General features: G+C 36.2%; 1 protein-coding gene across 11 annotated transcripts in view; it reads left to right on the forward strand.

Annotated features, from left to right (window-relative positions):
• Window positions 1-23,104, forward strand: part of RIMS1 (regulating synaptic membrane exocytosis 1) — a 467,913-nt gene that overhangs the window by 191,603 nt on the left and 253,206 nt on the right. For 10 of the 11 annotated variants that reach the window (XM_068551600.1, XM_068551589.1, XM_068551595.1 and 7 more), the window contains one exon: window positions 1,491-1,704. In XM_068551600.1, coding sequence (XP_068407701.1) covers window positions 1,491-1,704 — 214 coding nt within the window. The remainder of the gene's footprint in view (window positions 1-1,490; window positions 1,705-23,104) is intronic. The other variant, XM_068551590.1, reaches the window with a different exon arrangement.

Consider the following 23,104-nt stretch of genomic DNA (forward strand, 5'->3'; position numbering starts at 1 on the left):
TTAAACTGGGAAGGATTTCAGATTCTAAACTACTTTATGTGCTAGTGCAACTATGTTTGCTTTAATTATGAGAATTAAAATAGAAAAAAGTGTCAGTTGGCAAAGCAGCAAAGGGATTTCAGAATTTTTAAAGTAATCATTAAAGTTCTGCTCAGAAGCTGTTGATGTCAAAAGGAAAATATAATGAAATCCCAGTACTTCAAACACTGCAGTGCTTGGACTTCACTTATTGGATGCAGTTTCCAGGGAGTCCCAGTTCCCCACAGTTATCACAGATGTGGAACATCACGCTAACTGCCTTAACTGACAATAGCACGTGTGTTATCTGATCCTGGGGAAACTCACATCCAGCAAACGAGCTTAGACACACAGATACATCTGCTCAGACATTTCCCATGAGTTTCTCTTTTGGTGTAAGAGCCAATGACTCTTAGGCCTGGGACAATTTTCTTAGTTCTCATCAACAAAACGAAGGCTTCCTTTCTCTGGAGAATCACCAGCTGTCACGGTGCTCTGTACAGAACATGGAACCATTTCTGTTTGTAGCAGTTTGAGAGAGAGGGATTTGGACTGATGGGGAGCGGAGGAAACCTCAATCATACTAAGTGTGAATGTTCTTGGGGAAATGCTTTGCCTCAACAAATGTAGTTGCCCAAAGTCCAGCAGTTATCAATAAAGAGTAATAGCAACTCTCATGCGTATGACCTGGGAGAGATCAAGCAAAACTGGGGCATGTAAAAATCTGAATATTTGTAAGGTATGGTTTAGAACTTGTAATGTGATGCGACAGATCTAAGCTAGCTCAACTGTAACATACATATATACACACACATATAGGTATATACATGTAAACAGTCCAGTCTGTGTGCTGTGTGGAATAATTGATGCCACACAAATGTCTCCAGGAATGGAAGTGAAGGAAGATACTTCGTGGAAGACAGCTTGCCTAGCAATGTAGTTTAAAATAGTCATTTCCCAAGTATGCATCATGCTTCAACCATGGGTCTTGGGACCAATTTACTGTGACAAACTTTTTAAAAACAGTGATCTGTATTAAACTTCAAACAGAATAAGACAGAAAATACCAGAGCACATTCTATAGAGTTAGGCTAAGAATCTTGTATAACGTTTGCCTTATATACACATTGATTGTGGTTGTAAGATGTTGAGTCCCAGTCAAAAATACTTTGAAAGTCACCTGTCAAAGAAGCAGAGGCACGGAGTGGATACTGGAATTCCACTATTGGGAAATTATATGGAATGATTATACAGAGCCTATTTATATACGGTTCAGTGCTAATAAGCACTATTGCAACTAATAGAAGACAGGCTAATACATTTCTTACCTCTGGTGGTAAGGTTAGGGGGGAAAGTGGCTTTGTATGTTTTGCTTCAGTTCAAAAGCTGGACGTCTCTTCTGCTGCGAACAAGTGTTTTTGTTCCCGTTTCCAGCATTCACTTAGTTTGCTCCCATTTTCTCTTCTGCCCAGGAGATTGCATCAACAATTCGAAAGCTATAAGGAACAAGTGAGAAAAATAGGGGAAGAAGCACGGCGTTACCAGGGTGAGCACAAAGACGATGCTCCGACCTGCGGCATCTGCCACAAGACCAAGTTCGCCGATGGCTGCGGCCACCTGTGCTCCTACTGCAGCACCAAGTTCTGCGCGCGCTGCGGGGGCCGCGTGTCCCTGCGGTCCAACAACGTGAGTAGAGCCGCCCACGGTGCGCACAGGTGGATGCGCCCCGCCTCCCCCGTGACCAGAGCAGGGGACGAGCGATGCAGATAATTCATAAAAGATGCTTTCTGTATGTGTGTATCTCAATAAGTGATTCCCATTCAACACCAACAGATTACCTATGGGAGTAAGTTTATTTTCTGAAGAAAGTAGTTAATGTAGATTTAGTATCATGAATTATGAAACCCTTGAAGCGTGTTACCACCAATTCTTCTTGTACAAAAAAAGCAGAGCAAAACAACCTACCTTGAGTTTCTACAACAGATGTTTCAGATTGAACGAAGGTAAAATCAAGGTAGATTGTGTGGCATTAAACTTAACCCAATGCCATCATGTATAAAGCAATAATTAGCCTCTGTGAGAGTAACTTCAAATTTGCTATCATGTTAAAAAAAGAAAGGAGTGCTAAGTCTTATGAAAATTATTTGGATATTTAAAGAGTGTGTCAAATTTTTAATTTCAGGGGGGGAGGGTGGTGGTTTACACTTATATCTTCCTAATTTGGAAAATCACGGTTAAAGTTAAAGTGAACCTACCCATCAACATTGTATTCTTTGGTAGTGTATTTGAGTTCTAAGTAGGGTATTATTCTAAAATCTCTTCCAGGGGAATTAAGACATTTAGTAAAATAGGTGCATTTTTAAACTTAAGATGAGCTTACTATTTTCTCTGTAGCCTTAACTTCTCTGAACAACAGCTTCTTTATCTATGAAACTGTATGGTAATAATTAATGCATATGGTTGTTATGAGAATTAAAACAATTCAAATCTATGCATCTTTAATTTTTCTTTATGTTCCATTCTTATGGCCACATAATTTTTCTTTTTTCCTCCTAAAAGTTATGAGTTTTAGTTAACTTCGTATGCTACCTTAAAACCTTTCTAGAACAAGCTTGGATAGAGATCGTGTCTGGTGCATAAAAAGTGCACAGGACCTATTTGTTAAATTTCCCATCTTTAGTTCTTGAACACGCTATTTTGGAATGAATTCTGGCAAATGAGACCTGTGATAGTATTCAAAATATTCAAAATATTTAACAACTCATGCAGTACCGTCCAACCTGAAAGGGTGCTGACCCTGAACGGTAGGGTGCAAATGGGCTGAGTGCCCATGGCTGTTGAATGCTTTTAACTTCACATTATAGGTTTGAGACAAGCCAATAACATAGAATCAAACTCATATTTTAAATAGGAGAGGGGTTTAAAGGAAATTGAGCTAAGAGGTACCTATGCTTTTGAGCAGACAAGCAGGCCTAATGTAGTTCATCCACCTTTACTAAACCCATTCAGTCTTGGAAAAAATATTCAAAAAATGAAACAAAGCACAACTTAAAATATTTAATCTTGGACAAAGGACACAAAATTGCATAAAGTTGTTTTTTTCCTGTGACACTGTAAATTTTGAAATACCTGTTATGAATAAATCTTCCTTGTGGGATAATTTATGGCTAAATGGTTAACAGATTTCTTTTCTCATTTTTATTTATTACAAACACTTCCCATTCTTAGATTTTTCCAATTCATAACTATAAATATTTTAAGAGCAATTTGATATAATTATTCATTCAAATTTTATGCATTTTAATATGCCTTTTCAATAATAGGTGGACTAAATATGGTAGTGAATTAAGTTTTCTTTCTGAAGAATGTTTTAAGTGTAGATTTAATAATCCAAGTTCTCAAAAGTTCTGAAAGTATAGTGCCCAACTTTTGTACCTAACATATAGCAGGATCAATATATGTGTATTTTCAATGAAAGATTGAACAGTGACTATTTTTTGGTAAGAATAAATATTTACTTTTCAAACCACCTGTGCTTTTATACTTTAAAGTAACACATGATTGCTTTCTTAAAATCTGTTTATTAATATATGCCTTATTTTTGTTTTTCTCTTCTTTTCCCTCTCTCTTTACTCTGCTTCCTTGGATGCTTTCCCAAAGGAGGACAAAGTGGTTAGAATCCATGATTTCTTTTCTATCGTTTGTTATTACAATGCTGTGAACTTTATTAAGTGAATGTTTCACCTAGCGTTGTTAATCCCTATATTTCACGAAGAAATTACACGCTAGGAAGAGCTCATGTGTAGCTCTTACTGAAAAATAAAATGGACATCTAGGAGCATTACAGAGTTTTATATTAATAGATAAAGTCTGGGTAGTTTGTGTTCATGGGAACAGTGATATTTTAACGTAATTTAAATCATTATGAAACTCGTTTGTCCTCTTAGCTCCCTGAGTTTTGAGGATGATCCACCTGCCTTCAGGAACAATAAAGTCGAATGGGCCTTACCTTTCTCATCACCCATTGGATGCATGGCGGGTGATTTGAAACTTTACGGCAGAAGGAATGGGATGTACTGATTTCGTGGAGAGAATGGGTCAAATTAAAATCAAGAGCTCAGAATAAAATGATTGTTCTATAGAACACAAGTAGCAGAGTTGTCATATTGAACCACAGTTTTGCTCTTTTCTTCTCCCTCATGCATTGAAGTCACTCCCTAAGGGAGTAAAAGGTCACCTTTAACTCTTACCAGCCTTGGAAATCACAGAGGGCGTACTCAGTAAGATAGGAGACGAGTGGAATCTTACATCAGCCTGTCCTTTGCAGACATACTGTACACTTTCATTTGGTGTAAATTACAATTTCCTGATATGAGACTGAGACAATGAGTATCTCAGGTTCAATATATCAACTCAGCTGCCTCTGTTCAACTGTTTTAAAGTTTAGATTACATACTGCAGTGTGTAGGTAGCAAGCCTGACATTAAGTTGAACATTAACTTGTGTTTTTAAACTTGATGTTAGTATACGTTCATGAGTTTTTTCTATGAAAAAAAAATCAGGTTGAAAATTATATAGGGTAGTTATTTTTACTAAATGTGTTTGCCTGTACAATTGGTGGTACGTGAGATCAGTTTAGGGGCTATTATTTTAATGCAATACCGGTTTCCCCCACTATCTGAAAATAAAGCTTTTCTATGAAACCTTTTGTAAGACCAAATGGCATAAAGGGAAGAAACAATTACCTCTGGACATATCTTGCTAAGGAATGCACAAAATAAATCAGATAAGGCACAGATGCCCACAGACACATTTCAAAGCTGTGGTGGCTGGATGCTGAGATGCTGAGTGTAGACCCTGGGGAAGGAGCTTGGCAGGGCCGCTCTCTCTGCTCTGGGTGTGTACTACCTCTATAACAACTCACTCCAAAACAAGCACGGAACGCTATTTTCACATCTCACCTTTTTTTGTAAAAGTCAAAGTCCTCTTTGGATTTCTTTCATTTAGTGAAAACAGGTACTAGTGTAGGTCTTTCGTAAAAGCAAAGTGGAGTGAAGGGAACTTTTTAAAAACGGGGGATACGTGTAATGTACTGTATTAGGGAAAAAAACATAATTAGACTATCACACTTTTGGTTTCATGAACACTACTTTGGATGAGTCTACATTTGAAATGTAGGTAATTTTAAAATCCTTTAAAGAATAAAAGTTTAAGTACATAAATAATGCTGGTGTTGTGCAGACTTCAGCTACTCCCATAGGGCTGCCCAGATTGATTGTTCCCATACAGGTAGGGTATTTGTGCTTGTTATGATTACTGACTCTGTAATAAGAATTCAGGGGGATTTTGTGGTTGTCAGTCAAAAATAGAATGAAAAAACCTGTAAAATACAATCACTTTCAATTATTATCTTCGCTTTGATTAGAAGGCATATATCTACCGTTTATGTTTAAGTACTTTGTCAAAATTTCATTAAAATGCTTCTTAGCTGATTGAGGTTGATGATGAATTTCCTTTTTGGTCCAAGGAAACTGAAGCCAGATTTTGTCTTAGTTGTGTTAAAGAGAATAGCCAAGTATTAAGCAAAGTACTTGATTGCTATTTCTTTCCCTATTCCTCTGAGATCTTTTATTTTTCGTAGAGAAATTATAATTTACAGATGTGTGGAGGGGGTGCTTTTATGAGAGGAAAGCAAAGACTAATAAGGATGAATAAAACTTTCCTAAAAGGAATCTCCATCTTGTTCAATAGAATAATGATGAGGTCTACTTAGTTTGTTAAATTGGTGAATAAAGTGACTAAAATACTAGTGTATATGATATGAAGACCTAAGGATAGCTAGGACATAAATATTTCTATACTGAGTCCAGTGAAAAGTATTAATGATCACATTTTTTGCAGCCTGGCAATATTTTATTTTAAAACTTCACTCTTAGCCTAAATCACCTCTAGTAATTTGGGAGATTGTGTACTTATAAAGAAAACAGCTTGTCACGAAGAATCACTTTGCACTTGATACATGTATAAAATAATCTCATTATAGATTATTACATGTGTCAAGGGCAAAGTGCACACTCTCAGAGATAAAATGATAATTTTTATTTCATCAAAAGACTTCTCTGAAGCCTAAATATATAGGGATACTGTGGATTTCCCCACAGCCTGTTTAAATTGTTTTTTTTTTTTTAACATCTTTATTGGAGTATAATTGCTTTACAATGGTGTGTTAGTTTTTGCTTTATAACAAAGTGAATCAGCTATACATAAACATATATCCCCATATCTCCTCCCTCTTGCATCTTCCTCCCACCCTCTCTATCCCACCCCTCTTAGGTGGTCACAAAGCACCGAGTTGATCTCCCTGTGCTATGCGGCTGCTTCCCACTAGCTAGCTATTTTACATTTGGTAGTATTTATAAGTCCATACCACTCTCTCACTTCGTCCCAGCTTACTCTTCCCCCTCCCCGTGTCCTCAAGTCCATTCTTTACGTCTGTGTCTTTATTCCTGTCATGCCCCTACATTCTTCAGAACCTTTTTTTTAGACTCCATATATATATGTGTTAGCATATGGTATTTGTTTTTCTCTTTCTGACTTCCTTCACTCTGTATGACAGCCTCTAGGTCCATCCACCTCACTACAAATAACTCAGTTTTGTTTCTTTTTATGGCTGAGTAATATTCCATTGAATATATGTGCCACATCTTCTTTATCCGTTCATCTGTCGAGGGGCGCTTAGGTTGCTTCCATGTCCTGGCTATTGTGAATAGAGTTGCAATGAACACTGTGGTACGTGACTCTTTTTGAATTATGATATTCTCAGGGTATATGCCCAGTAGTGGGATTGCTGGGTCGTATGGTCATTCTATTTTTAGTTTTGTAGGGAACCTCCATACTGTTCTCCATAGTGGCTGTATCCATTTACATTCCCACCAACAGTGCAAGAGGGTTGCCTTTTCTCCACACCCTCTCCAGCATTTATTGTTTGTAGATTTTTTGATGATGGCCATTCTGACTGGTGTGAGGTGATACCAAATTGTAGTTTTGATTTGCATTTCTCTAATGATTAGTGATGTTGAGCATCCTTTCATCTGTTTGTTGGCAATTTGTATATCTTTTTCAGAGAAATGTCTATTTAGATCTTCTACCCATTTTTGGATTGGGTTGTTTGTTTATTTGATATTGAGCTGCATGAGCTGCCTGTATATTTTGGAGATTGATCCTTTGTCAGTTGCTTCATTTGCAAATATTTTCTCCCATTCTGAGGGTTGTCTTTTCATCTTGTTTATGGTTCCCTTTGCTGTGCAAAAGCTTTTAAGTTTCATTAGGTCCCATTTGTTTATTTTTGTTTTTATTTCCATTTCTCTAGGAGGTGGTCAAAAAGGATCTTGCTGTGATTTATGTCATAGAGTGTTCTGCCTATATTATCCTCTAAGAGTTTGATAGTTAGTGTCTGGCCTTACATTTTGGTCTTTAATCCATTTTGAGTTTATTTTTGTGTATGGTGTTAGGGAGTGTTCTGATTTCATTCTTTTACATGTAGCTGTCCCGTTTAACCAGCACCACTTATTGAAGAGGCTGTCTTTTCTCCATTGTGTATTCTTGCCTCCTTTATTAAAGATAAGGTGACCATATGTGTGTGGGTTTATCTCTGGGCTTTCTATCCTGTTCCATTGATCTATATTTCTGTTTTTGTGCCAGTACCATACTGTCTTGATTATGTAGCTTTGTAGTATAGTCTGAAGTCAGGGAGCCTGATTCCTCCAGCTCCATTTTTCTTTCTCTCAAGATTGCTTTGGCTATTCGGGGTCTTTTGTGTTTCCATACAAATTGTGAAATTTTTTGTTCTAGTTCTGTGAAAAATACCAGTGGTACTTTGATAGGGATTGCATTGAATCTGTAGACTGCTTTGGATAGTATATTCATTTTCACAATGTTGATTCTTCCAATCCAAGAACATGGTATATCTCTCCATCTGTTTGTATCATCTTTAATTTCTTTCATCAGTGTCTTATAGTTTTCTGCATACAGTTCTTTTGTCTCCTTAGGTAGATTTTTTCCTAGGTATTTTATTCTTTTTGTTGCAATGGTAAATGGGAATGTTTCCTTAATTTCTCTTTCAGATTTTTCATCATTTGTGTATAGGAATGCAAGAGATTTCTGTGCATCAATTTTATATCCTGCTCCTTTACCAAATTCATTGATTAGCTCTAGTAGTTTTCCGGTAGCATCTTTGGGATTTTCTATGTATAGAATCATGTAATCTGCAAACAGTGACAGTTTTACTTCTTCTTTTCTGATTTGGATTCTTTTTATCTCTTTTTCTTCTCTGATTGCTGTGGCTAAAACTTCCAAAACTATGTTGAATAGTAGTGGTGAGAGTGGGCAACCTTGTCTTGTTCCTGATCTTAGTGGAAATGGTTTCAGTTTTTCACCATTGAGAATGATGTTAACCATGGGTTTGTCATATGTGGCCTTTATTATGTTAAGGTAAGTTCCCTCTATGCTTACTTTCTGGTGAGTTTTTATCATAAATGGGTGTTGAACTTTGTCAAAAGCTTTTTCTGCATCTATTGAGATGATCATATGGTTTTTCTGCTCCAATTTGTTAATATGGTTTATCACACTGATTGATTTGCATATGTTGAAGATTCCTTGCATTCCTGGGATAAACCTCACTTGATCATGGTGTATGATCATTTTAATGTGCTGTTGGATTATGTTTGCTAGTATTTTGTTGAGGATTTTTGCATCTATGTTCATCAGTGATTTTGGTCTGTAGTTGTCTTTTTTTTTTTGACATCTTTTATCTGGTTTAGGTATCAGGGTGATGGTGGTCTTGTAGAATGAGTTTGGGAGTGTTCCTCCCTCTGATATATTTTGGAAGAGTTTGAGAAGGATAGGTGTTAGCTCTTCTCTAAATATTTGATAGAATTCGCCTGTGAACCTATCTGGTCCTGGGGTTTTTTTTGTTGGAAGAGTTTTAATCACAGTTTCTATTTCAGTGCTTGTGATTGGTCTGTTTATATTTTCTATTTTTTCCTGGTTCGGTCTCAGGAGGTTGTGCTTTTCTAAGAATGTGTCCATTTCTTCCAGGTTGTCCATGTTATTGGCATATAGTTGCTTGTAGTAATCTCCTATGATCCTTTGTATTTCTGCAGTGTCAGTTGTTACTTCTCCTTTTTCATTTCTAATTCTATTGATTTGAGTCTTCTCCCTTCTTTTCCTGATGAGTCTGGCTAATGGTTTATCAATTTTGTTTATCTTCTCAAAGAATCAGCTTTTAGTTTTATTGATCTTTGCTTTGGTTTCCTTCATTTCTTTTTCATTTATTTCTGATCTGATCTTTATGATTTCTTTCCTTCTGCTAACTTTGGGGATTTTTTGTTCTTCTTTCTCTAATTGCTTTAGGTGTAAGCTTCAGTTGTTTATTTGAGATTTTTCTTGTTTCTTGAGGTAGGATTGTATTGCTATAAACGTCTCTCTTAGAACTGCTTTTGCTGCATCCCATAGGTTTTGGGTCATCATGTTTTCATTGTCATTTGTTTCTAGGTATTTTTTGATTTCCTCTTTGATTTCTTCAGTGATCTTTTGGTTATTTAGTAGTGTATTGTTTAGCCTCCATGTGTTTGTATTTTTTACAGATTTTTTCTTTTAATTGATATCTAGTCTCATAGCGTTGTGGTCAGAAAAGATACTTGATATGGTTTCAACTTTCTTAAATTTACCAAGGCTTGATTTGTGACCCAAGATATGATCTATCCTGGAGAATGTTCCATGAGCTCTTGAGAAGAAAGGGTATTCTGTTTTTTTTGAATTGACTGTTCTATAAATATCAGTTAAGTCCATCTTGTTTAATGTATCATTTAAAGCTTGTGTTTCCTTATTTATTTTCATTTTGAATGATCTGTCCATTGGTGAAAGTGGGGTGTTAAAGTCCCCTACTATGATTGTGTTACAGTCAATTTCCCCTTTTATGGCTGTTAGCATTTGCCTTATGTATTGTGGTGCTCCTATGTTGGGTGCATATATATTTACAATTGTTATATCTTTAAATTGTTTTTGTCTTTGTTTTATCATCTGTTTGGTGACAGGGTATTAACTTTAGATAACTCCTTTAGTAAATTAACACTTTGCTCTTACTAAGTGAACTGAATTACGTCCTCTAAACTCAATTCCTTTGGGATTTCCTGTAAAATTTGATCAGTATTTCCTGTTTGGTGGGGGTAACTGGCTGATGAATAAAGCAACTAAAAATGAACTTGCTACCTTTCTAGTTAATCTTTATTTTCATGCAAATAAAAGTGTCAGGTTTTATAAGTTAAGAGTACTTTGTAATAAATGTCAGCAATTTGCTGAAAAACAGAACTTGACCATTTTCTTCCTTTTTTTAATGTGAAAGCTACACATATCTACCTTTTAAGCATCATGTACAAAGTAACTTTTTTATATCAAGATAATTAACGAGGTACAATGTTTACAAAGTCATGATTTTTTAAAACTGGCTCCTCATACCTTTTCATTGGTGTTTGTTTATAGAAATCATACTAAATGATATGCTGGTAAAGTATGTTTTTATAGAAAAAAACTCAAAATGTAAGGGTTGGGTGGAATGGGACAGCACCAACTGATTTTGGAACTGTCCTCACCCCAAGGTGTTATCTGTAGGGAGGTTGATTCCGGCAGCAATAAAGAACTTTGCTTTCACAGACTCTGTTTTAAATACCAAAATTGTTTTGTTTTGTTTTTTCTCTCACTAGGGTTAGATAAATACTGGCAATTCAGTAGAATCATATCCATTTTTTAAAATGATTTGCATGACTGTGTTAAATATTTATTCTCATTGTGAAAAAATCTCTCAGAATTATCTATATTTAGTCCATGGTATGATGAGCCATCTGATCATAATTTTCAACCTTCAATCTTTTGAAAAAAAATGACTGTAAGAGTTTGCCTGCACCCACTTTCATGTTTCTCTCTCTCTCTCTCTTTTTTAACTAGATGCTTTGATGATGGATTTCTTTGTAAGAATGTTCTCTTAGAGATTCTGCCCAGAAAGACAGTATGGGCCTAAGTAGAAAAGTTTATAAATAATAAACATATTAATAAGGAAATATTAGGGTACACTGAGAGGAGAACATTCATTAAGCAATTTAATTGATTAGATTTCTCAAGGTTTCTCTTACTGTGTTGTGCTTGTCTGAGAGAGGAGTAAAACATCAAGTTGTAAAAACTTTCATTAGATAATGAAAATAATAAAATAATAAAAATTTTATTACACATCAGTTTTAGGGATTTGCTACACTTTTTTTCAGGGCCATAGAATTTTAATCTCTTGAATTTAGCATTACTATTCTGGAAACATTTGTTAATATTCATGAATCATTGGGATGTTTATAGTCCTGGTTTTGTCCCCACTCCTGAAATCATAGTTTAAAACCTTTATAAAACCTGTTTCCAGAAATTACAATTTCACAAACCAATGTTCAATACAGATGCATCTTAGGGTGTAGAGAAAACCCTTCTAATTTAAGGGAAGGGACTGTGAGAGGCAGAGCTTTCACAAAACTAAAGACTAACCCATGGCAAACTGCCTAGCTTTCTGTGAACCTAAGTGGTCATATCTCTTGTTCATTTACCTAGAAGTGGACTTACTGTGTCATGTGATAGCTTTATGTTTAACAATTTGAGGAACTGCCAGTTTTCCCAAGCAGCTGCGTAGTAGTATTTTTGGGTTACAATTTCTCCACATTCTCATCAATACTTGTTACTACCTGGATTTGTTTCTACTATAGCCATCATGTTGCATGTGAAGTGATGTGGCATCCCGTTGTGCTTTTCACAAAGCTGTTTTTAAACCAAAATTGTCAAACTAGTTTTATACCTCCAAGGATTCACTTTGTGTGGATTTAGATTCTTACATGAAAATGTTTCTAAGTTAGTCATTTCTTGAGAATAGATTTTTTTTTAAGCTACCATATTCAAAGCATTAGAAGTTTGGTTTCTTTCTTCTCCGGTGATTCTTTATGTCTCTTATGTTACAATTACATAAGTACTTATTAACCTATATAAAGCAATCAGAACAGGAGCTCTGTTGAGTTTAGGATAACTTGGAATCTAATATCTGTCTAGACCAGCTATCCCTAGGGTGCACACAAAGTAAGAGACTTTCATTGCCAATTGAAAAGACTATTTTTTAAACATGTGGAGAGAACTAGCAGCTTCTGTTTTACCATTCAGCCGTAGGTCCAAAATTAACACAGAAGCTTAAGCCCAGACTTTAAAAGACCATTCTTTTTTCAGCATATGCAGGATATTTTCTTGAGTGATGAGAGTTTTCAGCAGTACGCAAATAGACCCACATAGAGACGCAGTAATGACCAGATTTTCTGTCACCAGCCGTCCAACTCTCCATACATCCCTGAGGTCTTCCTCCAACAGATTTCAGCAGTAGATAAATTCCCTATCATTGCTGCTACTAGTGGGGAATAAATTATTAGTTGCAAGCAAAGCCTATTTTATCTGATATTTGTATAGCTACTCCAGCTCTGTTTCGGTTGCTATTTACATGGTATATCCTTTTCCATTCTTTTAATTTACTCATACATTTATCTTTGAATCTAAAGTGTGTCTTATACGAACAACATATACTTAGGTTTGGTGTTTTTTTTAATCCAGGCTGACAATCTCTGCCTTTTGATTAGATTTTTAATCCATTCAGATTTAATGTTTTTATTGATATGATTGTATTTTTGTCTCCTAGTTTACATTGTGCTTTTTATTTCTCTTCTGTTTTTTTTTTTGTTCCTCCTTTACTGCTTTATTTTGCATTAAAGGAGTATTTTCTAGGCATGTTTTAATTATTTCAGTGATTTTTAACTGTATTTTCTGATTTATTTTCTCAGTGACTCTAGGGTTTCCAGTATACATCTTTTTTTCCATCTTTCTTGAGATATAATGACATGTAACATTGTGTAAATCTAAGGTATACAATGTGATGATTTGATACATGTATCTATTACACCCATCTTGCCAGAATCTACTTCACATTTATACTACCTTAATCCCAGTGAAAGCTAAAAATGTCCATTCTACATAGCTCTATTCACCCTTCTCCCTTTTTTTGTGCTATCATTTTTATATATTTTATGTCTATATGTTACAAGTCCAATAATACATTGTTGCAACTATCACTTTATATAGTTTTATCTTTTAATGAAGCTGAGAGAAGAAATCAGAGCAAGTATACCTTTACAGGATCTGTTATATAACATTCTTATTTACTATTTTTGGTTCTCTTAACTTCTTCCTGTGGCTTCAAGTTACCATCTGTTGTCATTTCCTAACTCCAGTCCAAAGTTACTTCCATCCATCTCCTTTGTGCTGTTGTTATTGCCAAATATATGTGATTTCTTTATGCTATAGACTTAACAATACTAGTATATTAATACTGTTTTATACTTCTTTTAAATAATTTAAGATAACAAAGAAGAAATATGAAATTATACTTTCATAATTACCCCTGTTATTATCTTTACCATAGTTCTTTTTTTTACATGTGAATTCATATTACTGTCTAGCCTAAAGAATTTCATTTAGTATTTCTTAAAGATGAGTCTTCTAGCGATGAATTCTGTCAGATTTTGTTTACCTAGGAGTGTACTTCTCCTTCATTTTTGAAAGATAGTTTTGCTGGCTGTGGGATTCTTGGTTAACAGTTTCTTTTTCCTTCTTTCAGCACTTCAAATATATCATCCCAGTCCCTCTGACCTCCACTGTCTTTGATGAGAAGTCAACTGTTAATCTTATTAAGAGCTCTTGTGTGTGATGAGTCTATTTTCTCTGTTACTTTATCAAAAATTTCTCTTTGCCTTTCATTTTCAACATTTACAGTGATGTGTATCTGTCTAAGTATGGATCTCTTTGTGTCCTTCCTAGTTGGGTTCATTAGTTTCTTAGACATGCAGATTAGTGTTTTCCAACAAATTTGGGAAAGTTTCAACCCTTAATGTTTGAATTTTTTTGTCTCTTTCTCTCTCTCCTCATTATGGCAACTCCTATTGCACATATGTGGGTGCAGCTAATGGTTTCCCACATTTCTCAGAGGTTCTGTTCATTTTTCTTCATTCTTTCTTCTCTCTTTTCATTAGGTCACATAATCACTATTGATCTGTCTTTAAGTTCATGGATTCTTTCTTCTGTCAGCTCAAATCTAATGTTGAGCCCTTCTAGTAAATTTTTCATTTTGATTATTGTTCTTTTCAACTCCAGAATCATTTTATTTCTTTAATAAGTTATATCTCTTTATCTATCTTCTCTATTTGATGAGATGTTGTTGTCATAACTTGCTTTATTCTTTGAGCATAATTCCTTTAGCTCTTTGCAAATATTGACAACAGTTTTTTTAAATGTCTTCATCTGCTATGTCCAACATCTGGGCCCTCTCTGAAGGGGGGTCTTTTTTTTTTTTTTTTTTTTTTTCTTCTGTGAATGAGTTGCATGTTGCTATTTCTTTGCATGCCTCATAATTTATAGTTGAATACTGGCCATTTTAGATTATATATTTGGCAAATCTCGATACCGATCCCAGTTCCCACTCCTGGGGCCTTTTTTTGCTTGTTTGCTTCTTTATCTGTTTAGTGAGTTGGTTGCACTATTTCAATGAAACCAATTTCCCCTGCAGTGTGCAGCCTCTGATGTTGCTACTCATGGGCGCAGCTTTGGCATGCACACATCACTCTAGCGTTCCCATCAGGGATGCTGGTGTTTTTAACCAGGCAGTCTTTAACCAATGCTCTCTTTTCTTGATCTCCTGGTTAAGATCTTAGTATTCTGCTTGTATTGAAGCCAGTCTTCAAAGTCTGCTCCAATTCCAGACTCTTCTTATCTGCTTCCCTGTTTCTTTCTGTTAAGCTTCTTGCTTGTCTTTTGTTTCCCTTGTTGTTATCATGGAGCTGTCAGTCTTCTCCTTATGGCTCAGCACCAAAATCTGCATTGTTTTTGACAGTGGTGCTATGCTTGAGTGTTGCCAACCTCCGTTCCAAATAAAATCAGTTCCCTTAGAGAAAGATACAAAACTCTTTCTTTCTATGGCTTGTCTCTTCCCCTAGTCAGAACTCCATGCCACTGCTCTGGAGCTGGGGTTAGGGATGGCAGCCTGCTTCTCTCAGATAGACACTCCTGCTCCATGAGTGTCACACTGGACGAGGTCAGTAATATCTGGTATTCTTGATGTACTTTTCCTGGTGTGAAACTTCCACCCTATGAGCAAGCCGGGACAAGGGTGCTCGGGGTCCAGCAATCTTGGTCTGTCACAGCAGAGGTAGAGCTTTAACCCAGGATTGGCAGATGGGTAGAGGAAGGGAGCCCTTGGCCACTCAACAGCACTTGCCTGGAATAGAGCTGGAAGTGGGGATGAGAAATGCTGCTGACCTTACCTGCTGGGGCAGGAACTATAGCCCTTGACTGGGGGCTGGGGGAAGAGAGAGCCCAAGTGCTTGGCTGCACCCACAGATGGAACTTCCATCTTGCTGAGCTTGGACGGGAGAAGGGAGTGGGTTGTGGCTCAAATGTCACAGACCCTCACTGTTCTTATGGACATTTAGTAGAGTTTCTTGAATAAATGTTTGTCCATTTGCTATATGCCCTTTGGATAATTTCTAGGGACTTTAAATGGTTATTTTTAAAAGTAATTTTCACCAGTTATGGAGTGGAAGTCTACAGAGCTCCTCTAGAAGTGCCTTTCAAACAGACTCTTGATGGTTCTATGTTAACACTCATCTATTCACTTATTAATTCATTTTTCATTTTTTCATTCATTAATTTACATTTTTTTCCCCATAGGATCTTTATATATAATTTTATTCTTTTAGAATCAACTACTAATTGCTTTAACAAATGCAATTTTGATGGTGATACATGCCAAGATGCGCTCTTTCTGTTTAATTTCATATAAAAAATTCTTTCTGTGAACTTACTATTTAACAGTTTCAGATTAAAGTGTGTGTGTGTGTGTGTGTGTGTGTGTGTTCTGTTTGATGCATAATAATATTTATGGAACATCACATTAAAGAAATAGGATTCTCAAAAGCTTCCTCTTAGTGTACATGATGACAAGTGTCTGGTAATTCTATGAACATCCCTACTCAAACCTTTTAGTGCCAAAAGTATTTTGTGCCTATTTATTTAAAAGCCACAAGTCTAATAGACTATGACTATTTCCCATATTCTATTTATTAGAGCTGTCTTGGAGAGATCTTTAAAAGTTTATAAAATATGTTCTAAACTTGTTAGAGTAGTTTTGCAGACACTTAAAACATTTTTAATATGTTCTAAATCTTGTAGTTATAACTAAAGTTAGGAACCTAAATCTTAAGAAGTCATTGTTTTCATATACTTCTTTACTATGGCATTTAATAAATGTATTCATTGAGTATTTCATTGCTATGTAATATGTACATGCAATAGGGTCTTTTCTTACATAAACTTCAACAGCAAATATTTTGTTTCCAAAATTCCATTTGAATTGTTTCATAATGGAAGAAAAAAGAACTTTGTGCATTTAATTTCTAAACATCTGTGTTGTCAAAAATTAAATTTTCATAAAAATCAATCAAGTATTTGTATTGACCAATAACGTACTGTTGTAGCCACTATCACCACTATCCCTGAAAAATTTTAGGAACCATATCAACACTGTCACCCAACTCAGCCTTTTCTTTCTATTTACCAGGATAGTATGTTCTCTTCTTATTTTTCTTTGAGTTCTCTATGCTCTTGGAGATTAAAGAACGAAGGACTATCCTCCTGCTCTTCTTGTGGGTTAAGTACAAGTGAAGACCCCTCATTTTGCCCTATGTCTGACTCACTTGTTTTCTCTATCTTTGCTTTATTTTCACGTTTTGGTAAAGAGTAAATTTGGGGTACTAAGATGAATTACAGGACATGGTGTAAAGATGATATCAAGGATAGTAGAAGTTATATAATGACCACTTCTTGTGTTTCTACTTTGAAATTATTCTTTAAAAAGAAACTATTTTGATGATGTCTTAAAAGATGGTGTCTCATGTTTTTTCTCATCATATTCACCACCTTCCATTACTAATAGTTTTCAGAATCTCAAAGCTCTTCTTACATAATAATCCTTCCACTAAATTTTGAATTATCCAAAAGCAAAATTTTCTATATCAGATTGTCTTGTTTCCACGCAAGAAATGTTTTCTCAAAACTCTAACAATACGGACTGTGGGTTTTCTTTTTTATGTCACTTTTCCCCCAATTGTTGTAATATATAAAATGGCTGTTTCTTATGGAAATATTTGCTCTGATTCCTCACAAAAATCCTACTTTTCTCAAAGGAAAATTTCACCCATTGGTTCATCCTCAAAATTTGAGATTGAGCCCTTGTCTAAATTTTAGCTTTAGATGAAGAAGAAAGCTTTCATTTTCTAACAGTGCCACCTGTCAGGTTTTGGGAAGGTGTGAGTGTGATGTTACGGGGGGAAGCTTTGCAGCAGGGAATTCAAAGCAGGTTCCTTGGTTCCCCTCACCGCTGTCTGCCACTCAGACTTGAGCTCCCGGCGGCCCCCTTTCCTTTGGCAACATCCTCAGTATCATTCAGGATTGATATTTCTTTCCCTCCAATAGTTCTGTTCATCAGACTTGTCTCCGACCACTGTAGACCCCTCTAAGCTTCCCAGTGTCTGTGACAGGTCAGAGTTCTAATTGTCCTAGTAAACAGAGAGGGGGGCCTCTGGGCAGGGGAGACCTCACCTTGGCAGTCAGGTGCATCTGCAGATGTTCAAGAAGCATCTCAAATTTAACACATGCAAAACCCAACTCCCATTTTTCCCCCCGAAGCTAGCTTACTGCACAGTCTTCACCACAGGAAACAGCAACTCCGTTATTGAAGGAGCAAAAACCAAAGACCCAGGAATCCTCCTGACTTGTCTCTCTCTCTCTCTCTCTTTTTTTTTTTTTTTTCTTTTTTTGTCTTATGTCTCATATCCAACCCATCAGGAAATCCTGTTGGCTGTGTCTTCAAAATATAACCAAAATGCAACGTCTTCTCACCACTTCCCCTTTTCCAGCCTGCTCCGAGACACCATCTAGTCTGAATTATTGCATTGGTTTGCTAACCAACCTCTCCTTTCTGCCCCCAAAATGCCACTCCCCAAGCCCAATCTTAGCTAGAGTGATGATTTTAAAATGGAAAACAGACCATCTCGTGTCTGTGCTCAAAACCCCATGTTGACTTCCCATCTCATTCAAAGTAAAAGCAAAGCCCCTCAGAGTGGTACCCAAACTCCACGTGATCTGTACCCACACACACAGGCACCCTCTCCCACCATCTCCCACCTGCCCACTGCCTTTGCTGGTGGCCTTCTTCCTGTCCCTACTGGACACTAAACAAAAACTTGCCTGGGTCCTAGCACAGCTGCTGCTTCTTCTGGAGCACTCTGTCCATACCTCCGGCCTGAGCTCTATTCTGGTTTGTGCTCAAATATTACTGTATCAAAGAGGCCCTCTCTAATCACCCCGTATAAAACTGTGGGCACCTCCCCTCCCACGCTATCCTTTCCTATTTGTCATGTTTAATTTTTCTCCACAGTACTTTCCCCTCCTGTTTCTTTGTTCAATGTGAGCTCTGCGAAGAGGGGGCTTTGTTTCATTCTGTGCAGTATTCCCAGCACCAGCAATGATGCCTGGCTTAGATAGGCACTTTGCAAATTATGTGATTGTGTTAGGGTTTTCTAGAGAGACAGAACCAATATATGTGATTTATTATAAGGAATTGGCTTATGCAACTATGGAGGCTGAGAAGCCCCATGACCTGCTGTCTGAGGTAGGGAGGCCCAGCGGTGGAGTCCTGACCTCAGTGCAGGAGGACACTGAAGCCCCAGCTCAAACAGTCAGGGGGGCAGTGAATTCTCCCTTTCTCTACACTTTTGTTCTGTTCAGGCCCTCAAGGGACTGGATGCAGCCCACCCACACTGGGGAGGGCAATCTGCTTTACTCAGTCTCCCAATTCAGATGCTCATCTCGTCTGGAAACGCCTTCACAGACACACCCAGAATTAATATTTAACCCAATGTCTGGGTACCGTGTGGCCTGGTCAAGTTGACACATCACATTACCCGTGACAGGGATGCAGTTAGTGTCTGTAGTGTGAGCTTCACGTCAGCAGGGCAGAGAACCTCTTCTCCACCCAGCACCATCCTCCTGCCTTGAGAAAGTCACTGGGCAAAGCCCCGCTGTACTTTATATGCTCTATTTGCTTGTGAAAGTGGGGATTAAAATTTGCAGCCCTGGGGCAGCGTGCAGAGCAATGGCACGGTTTTGGTGGCCTTTTCTGCCCTCTCCCACCGGACCCTAGTCCTCCCTGCTCCATGACCACGTGCCCCTTAGCTTAAGCACCTTTGGGAACCTGTCCACCTCCCAGCCTTCTCTCACCTGTGTCCTACTCAGCTTGATTCTTTTGTTTTATTTTTTTTCGGATTACATTTTTTTTTTAACATCTTTATTGGAGTATAATTGCTTTACGATGGTGTTAGTTTCTGCTTTATAACAAAGTGAATCAGCTATACGTATACATATATCTCCATTCTTACCTGGACCGTGTCTTCCAAAAATTTCTCAAAGTTTCTGACCTATTCATGGTGTCCATCCTTGTTTCACAGAACATATCCAGATATTCTTACTTTTGTACTTTTATAACATTTGGAGGATTAGGTAATTGCCTTCTTGAATTGAAATTTTATGGAGTAATTTTGATAAGATTGAACTTTTAAACAAATAATATTAGAGCTTAAATAGAATGATAAACCCTCCCCCAGTTTAAAAACCAAGAGTTTTTATGCTGACATTAGGCATGGATAATGTTTAAAGTTAATTTTATTCTGGAATAGTCAACACAAAAGATTTTTAAAATACTCTTTTTGGTGCGTATTTTTGAAAATTTAGTACTTTTAGTTTCTTCTAATGTAACCCTGAATAATTTTTTCTTCTTGAATTCTTGTCACCTCCAACTCTTACTGGGTTGACTGGCCCATTATTGAAATCCAGTAATGTGTTTGGATCTTAGTTATTGCAGTGAGAAAATACACGTCAACTGTGCAATGATATTATAATATCAGAGAAATTTTTTAAGCAATTTCAAATTAGTGGTTAATGCTATATAAGTAAAAGCTTGATGCAAGACACTTTTTGATCATTTTACTCTTTGCCCTAAAACACATATCCAGACACAAAATAATGTACTCTATAGTGTTTTTTAATAAAATGAATATTGTATGAAATATTACTATATCAAACATCACTGAACAATTGAAGCAATTGTTCTCTGATGTATCTTGAAATTATTTTCAAAAGAAAAATGTTTGGATTGTGTAAACTCATTGTTGAACTGAAACTTTCTCATTAATGAAGTAAAGTATTGTGATGGTTAGAGAAAACGAGAGAATTAGAATTTGACTTGGCACACTTTAACAAATGCAAATGAACCAAAGATATACTTTATAATTTGTCTTTTAATTTGCTTAGTACTTTTTAAATGTTCTGCAAAGTAATTTCCAACTTGCATTATTTCATGAAATTATGTCTACACTGATAGTCATAGTAGTTCTTTACAGGTAGAGATGAAAAGTGTGGCCAAAGAAGTTTAGTGATTTTTCTCTCCATCAAAATGTTGATAGGATGTAGTTGGAAATCCAAGGTACCTTCCTCAGAGCTCATGACTTTAAATTAAGATGATGTGATTAATTTCTTCTAAGACAAATTCTCTGGTTATAAACAGTCTCTACTGTTTATAACAAATTTTAAAGGGTATATTAAATCTCACATTTTATTTGTGGACATGTTTTAACTCCTTCACTTTGCTTTAACTACTTGGATGATGTGGACCATATTTTATTTTTCTGGGAGATACATGAATTGAAAAGAATCAAAGGAGGCTCCCCACAAGATTTCAGCTTACCAAGTTCAAATCTGAACCAACCTCAGTAGGAAATGATACATTCATGAAGAATGGGCACAGATAGATTTTTCTGTTTTGGACTATTCATTCAAGATGTGCAAGTAATCTAGTTTCCATTTCATGAATGCTTCTTAATCATACACTTCTTGGTTGGTACTTTATTATTAATTGGAATAAATTACTTCGGTTTGTATCTTTGGTAGGCATATGAATTTGGTTGAAAGTCAAATACTTATTATAGGCATTGATTTTCTTAGATATGTACAGAATAAATAACATGTTATTGTCCAAGTATGTTATTATTAGAAACTGATTTCATCTGTTCTCAAAATTCACTCTTTTATCATAAGGAGATTATTTTTAGAAGTATGTGACCCAAATACATAATGCAATAATGCAAATAGTATTTTTGTCATCCTTCATAAGCCAATTAAAACTTACAATATCAAGTTAGCTTTATAAAGTGATTATATTTATTCCAAACATTTGAGATTGTCTTTATTTAGTCTTGTCAGCGTTCTGAAAAAAAGTGTGTTCCCAACTTAGATTTTTGGTTAATGCATTAGAAAACATTTAAGCAAAAAATAGAATATTATGCTAATATAGTATTCTTCCATAATAAGTTGCTGCATGCTTTTATGATTTTTAAGGATTTTTGTAGGTGCTATTTCTTCTTAATTTTATTTCAGAAAGCTAAAACTGTGTAACTAATTCTACTACTTAAGTAGTTGGCTATAAAATAATCTAATTTCCTACTTTTTATTCAACTGCAAGTTCAGTGTCATTTAATTTGTATTATGCAGTACATATAACTTCCTACAACTGCAGCAAGAAGATCATTCATATTCTTAATTGCTTGTATTAAGATGTTTTCTTCTGAACCTGATTTTTTGTTTGCATTCACAGAAAACCTTAAAGATATTATTATCTTTGAAATATTTAATTCCAGTGATACAAATATAAATGTCATGGTTAAACATATTTTAGAAGTAGAAACTATGGCTTGCATGAGTGATTCTTTTTTAAAATTTATTTTATTGAAGTATAGTTGATTTACAATGTTGTGTTAGTTTCTGCTGCACAGCAAAGTGACTCAGTTATACATATATACATTCTTTTTCATATTCTTTTCAATTATGGTTTGTCACAGAATATTGAATAGAGTTCCCTGTGCTACACTATAGGACCTTGTTGTTTATCCATTGTCTATATAATAGTTTGCATCTGCTAATCCCCAAACTCCCAACCCACCCCTCCCCCTCCCCTTCCCTCTTGGCAATCACAAGACTGTTCTCTATGTCTGTGAGTCTGTTTCTGTTTTGTAGATAAGTTCATTTGTGTCATATTTTAGATTCCACCAGTAAGCGATATCACATGATATTTGTCTTTCTCTGTCTGACTTACTTCACTTAGTATGATCATCTCTAAGTCCATCCATGTTGCTGCAAAGGAGTGATTCATAATGACAGAATGTAAATATATAATTGCTTTACATTTTTGTTTAGGGAACGTATGAATCTTTTTCTATTCCCACTTAATGTTATTTCTTGTGGCATCGCTGAGATGCCCACTGAGACAGTCTGTTCTAGAGCGAGGAACACAAGAGTGAAGATGAGAGAGTCTGAGTTTAGGCACAAATCCAACCCATCTTCTAGCAGGTGAGGCCACCTGAACTACCCTTCCTTCAGGTCTTATACGGATGGATGCAGTGGGCTGTCTCAGGATCCACCCCTCACTGCTCAGCTTGCACCATGGGGTCCTCGTTAGGTTGCTAACAGGAGTCATCAAGATGAGTCAGTGCAAACGTTGACGGGGGGCGGTGTCACATCAGAATCCGTAATCCTACGTGTGGGCTGAGATTTCATAAAAAGCAGACGAATGAGGATTCAATCAACAGATCATTGTCAGAACCAAGAAAACTGTAAGCAGATTGAAGACAGCTTTACTATGTTCCACTCAGATGAGGTAACACAGAATGCATTTCCAAGGACTCATAACCACAGGATCTACTGTTTCAAAACCTCCATATAATTACATTTTTGATAATTATTTAATTCTCATAATCTTCATATGCTATAAGGGTCAGGGAACATTTTTTGTAACGGGTCAGAT

This window comes from Eschrichtius robustus, chromosome 9 (genome assembly GCF_028021215.1).
Source record: "Eschrichtius robustus isolate mEscRob2 chromosome 9, mEscRob2.pri, whole genome shotgun sequence".
Lineage (NCBI taxonomy): Eukaryota > Metazoa > Chordata > Mammalia > Artiodactyla > Eschrichtiidae > Eschrichtius > Eschrichtius robustus.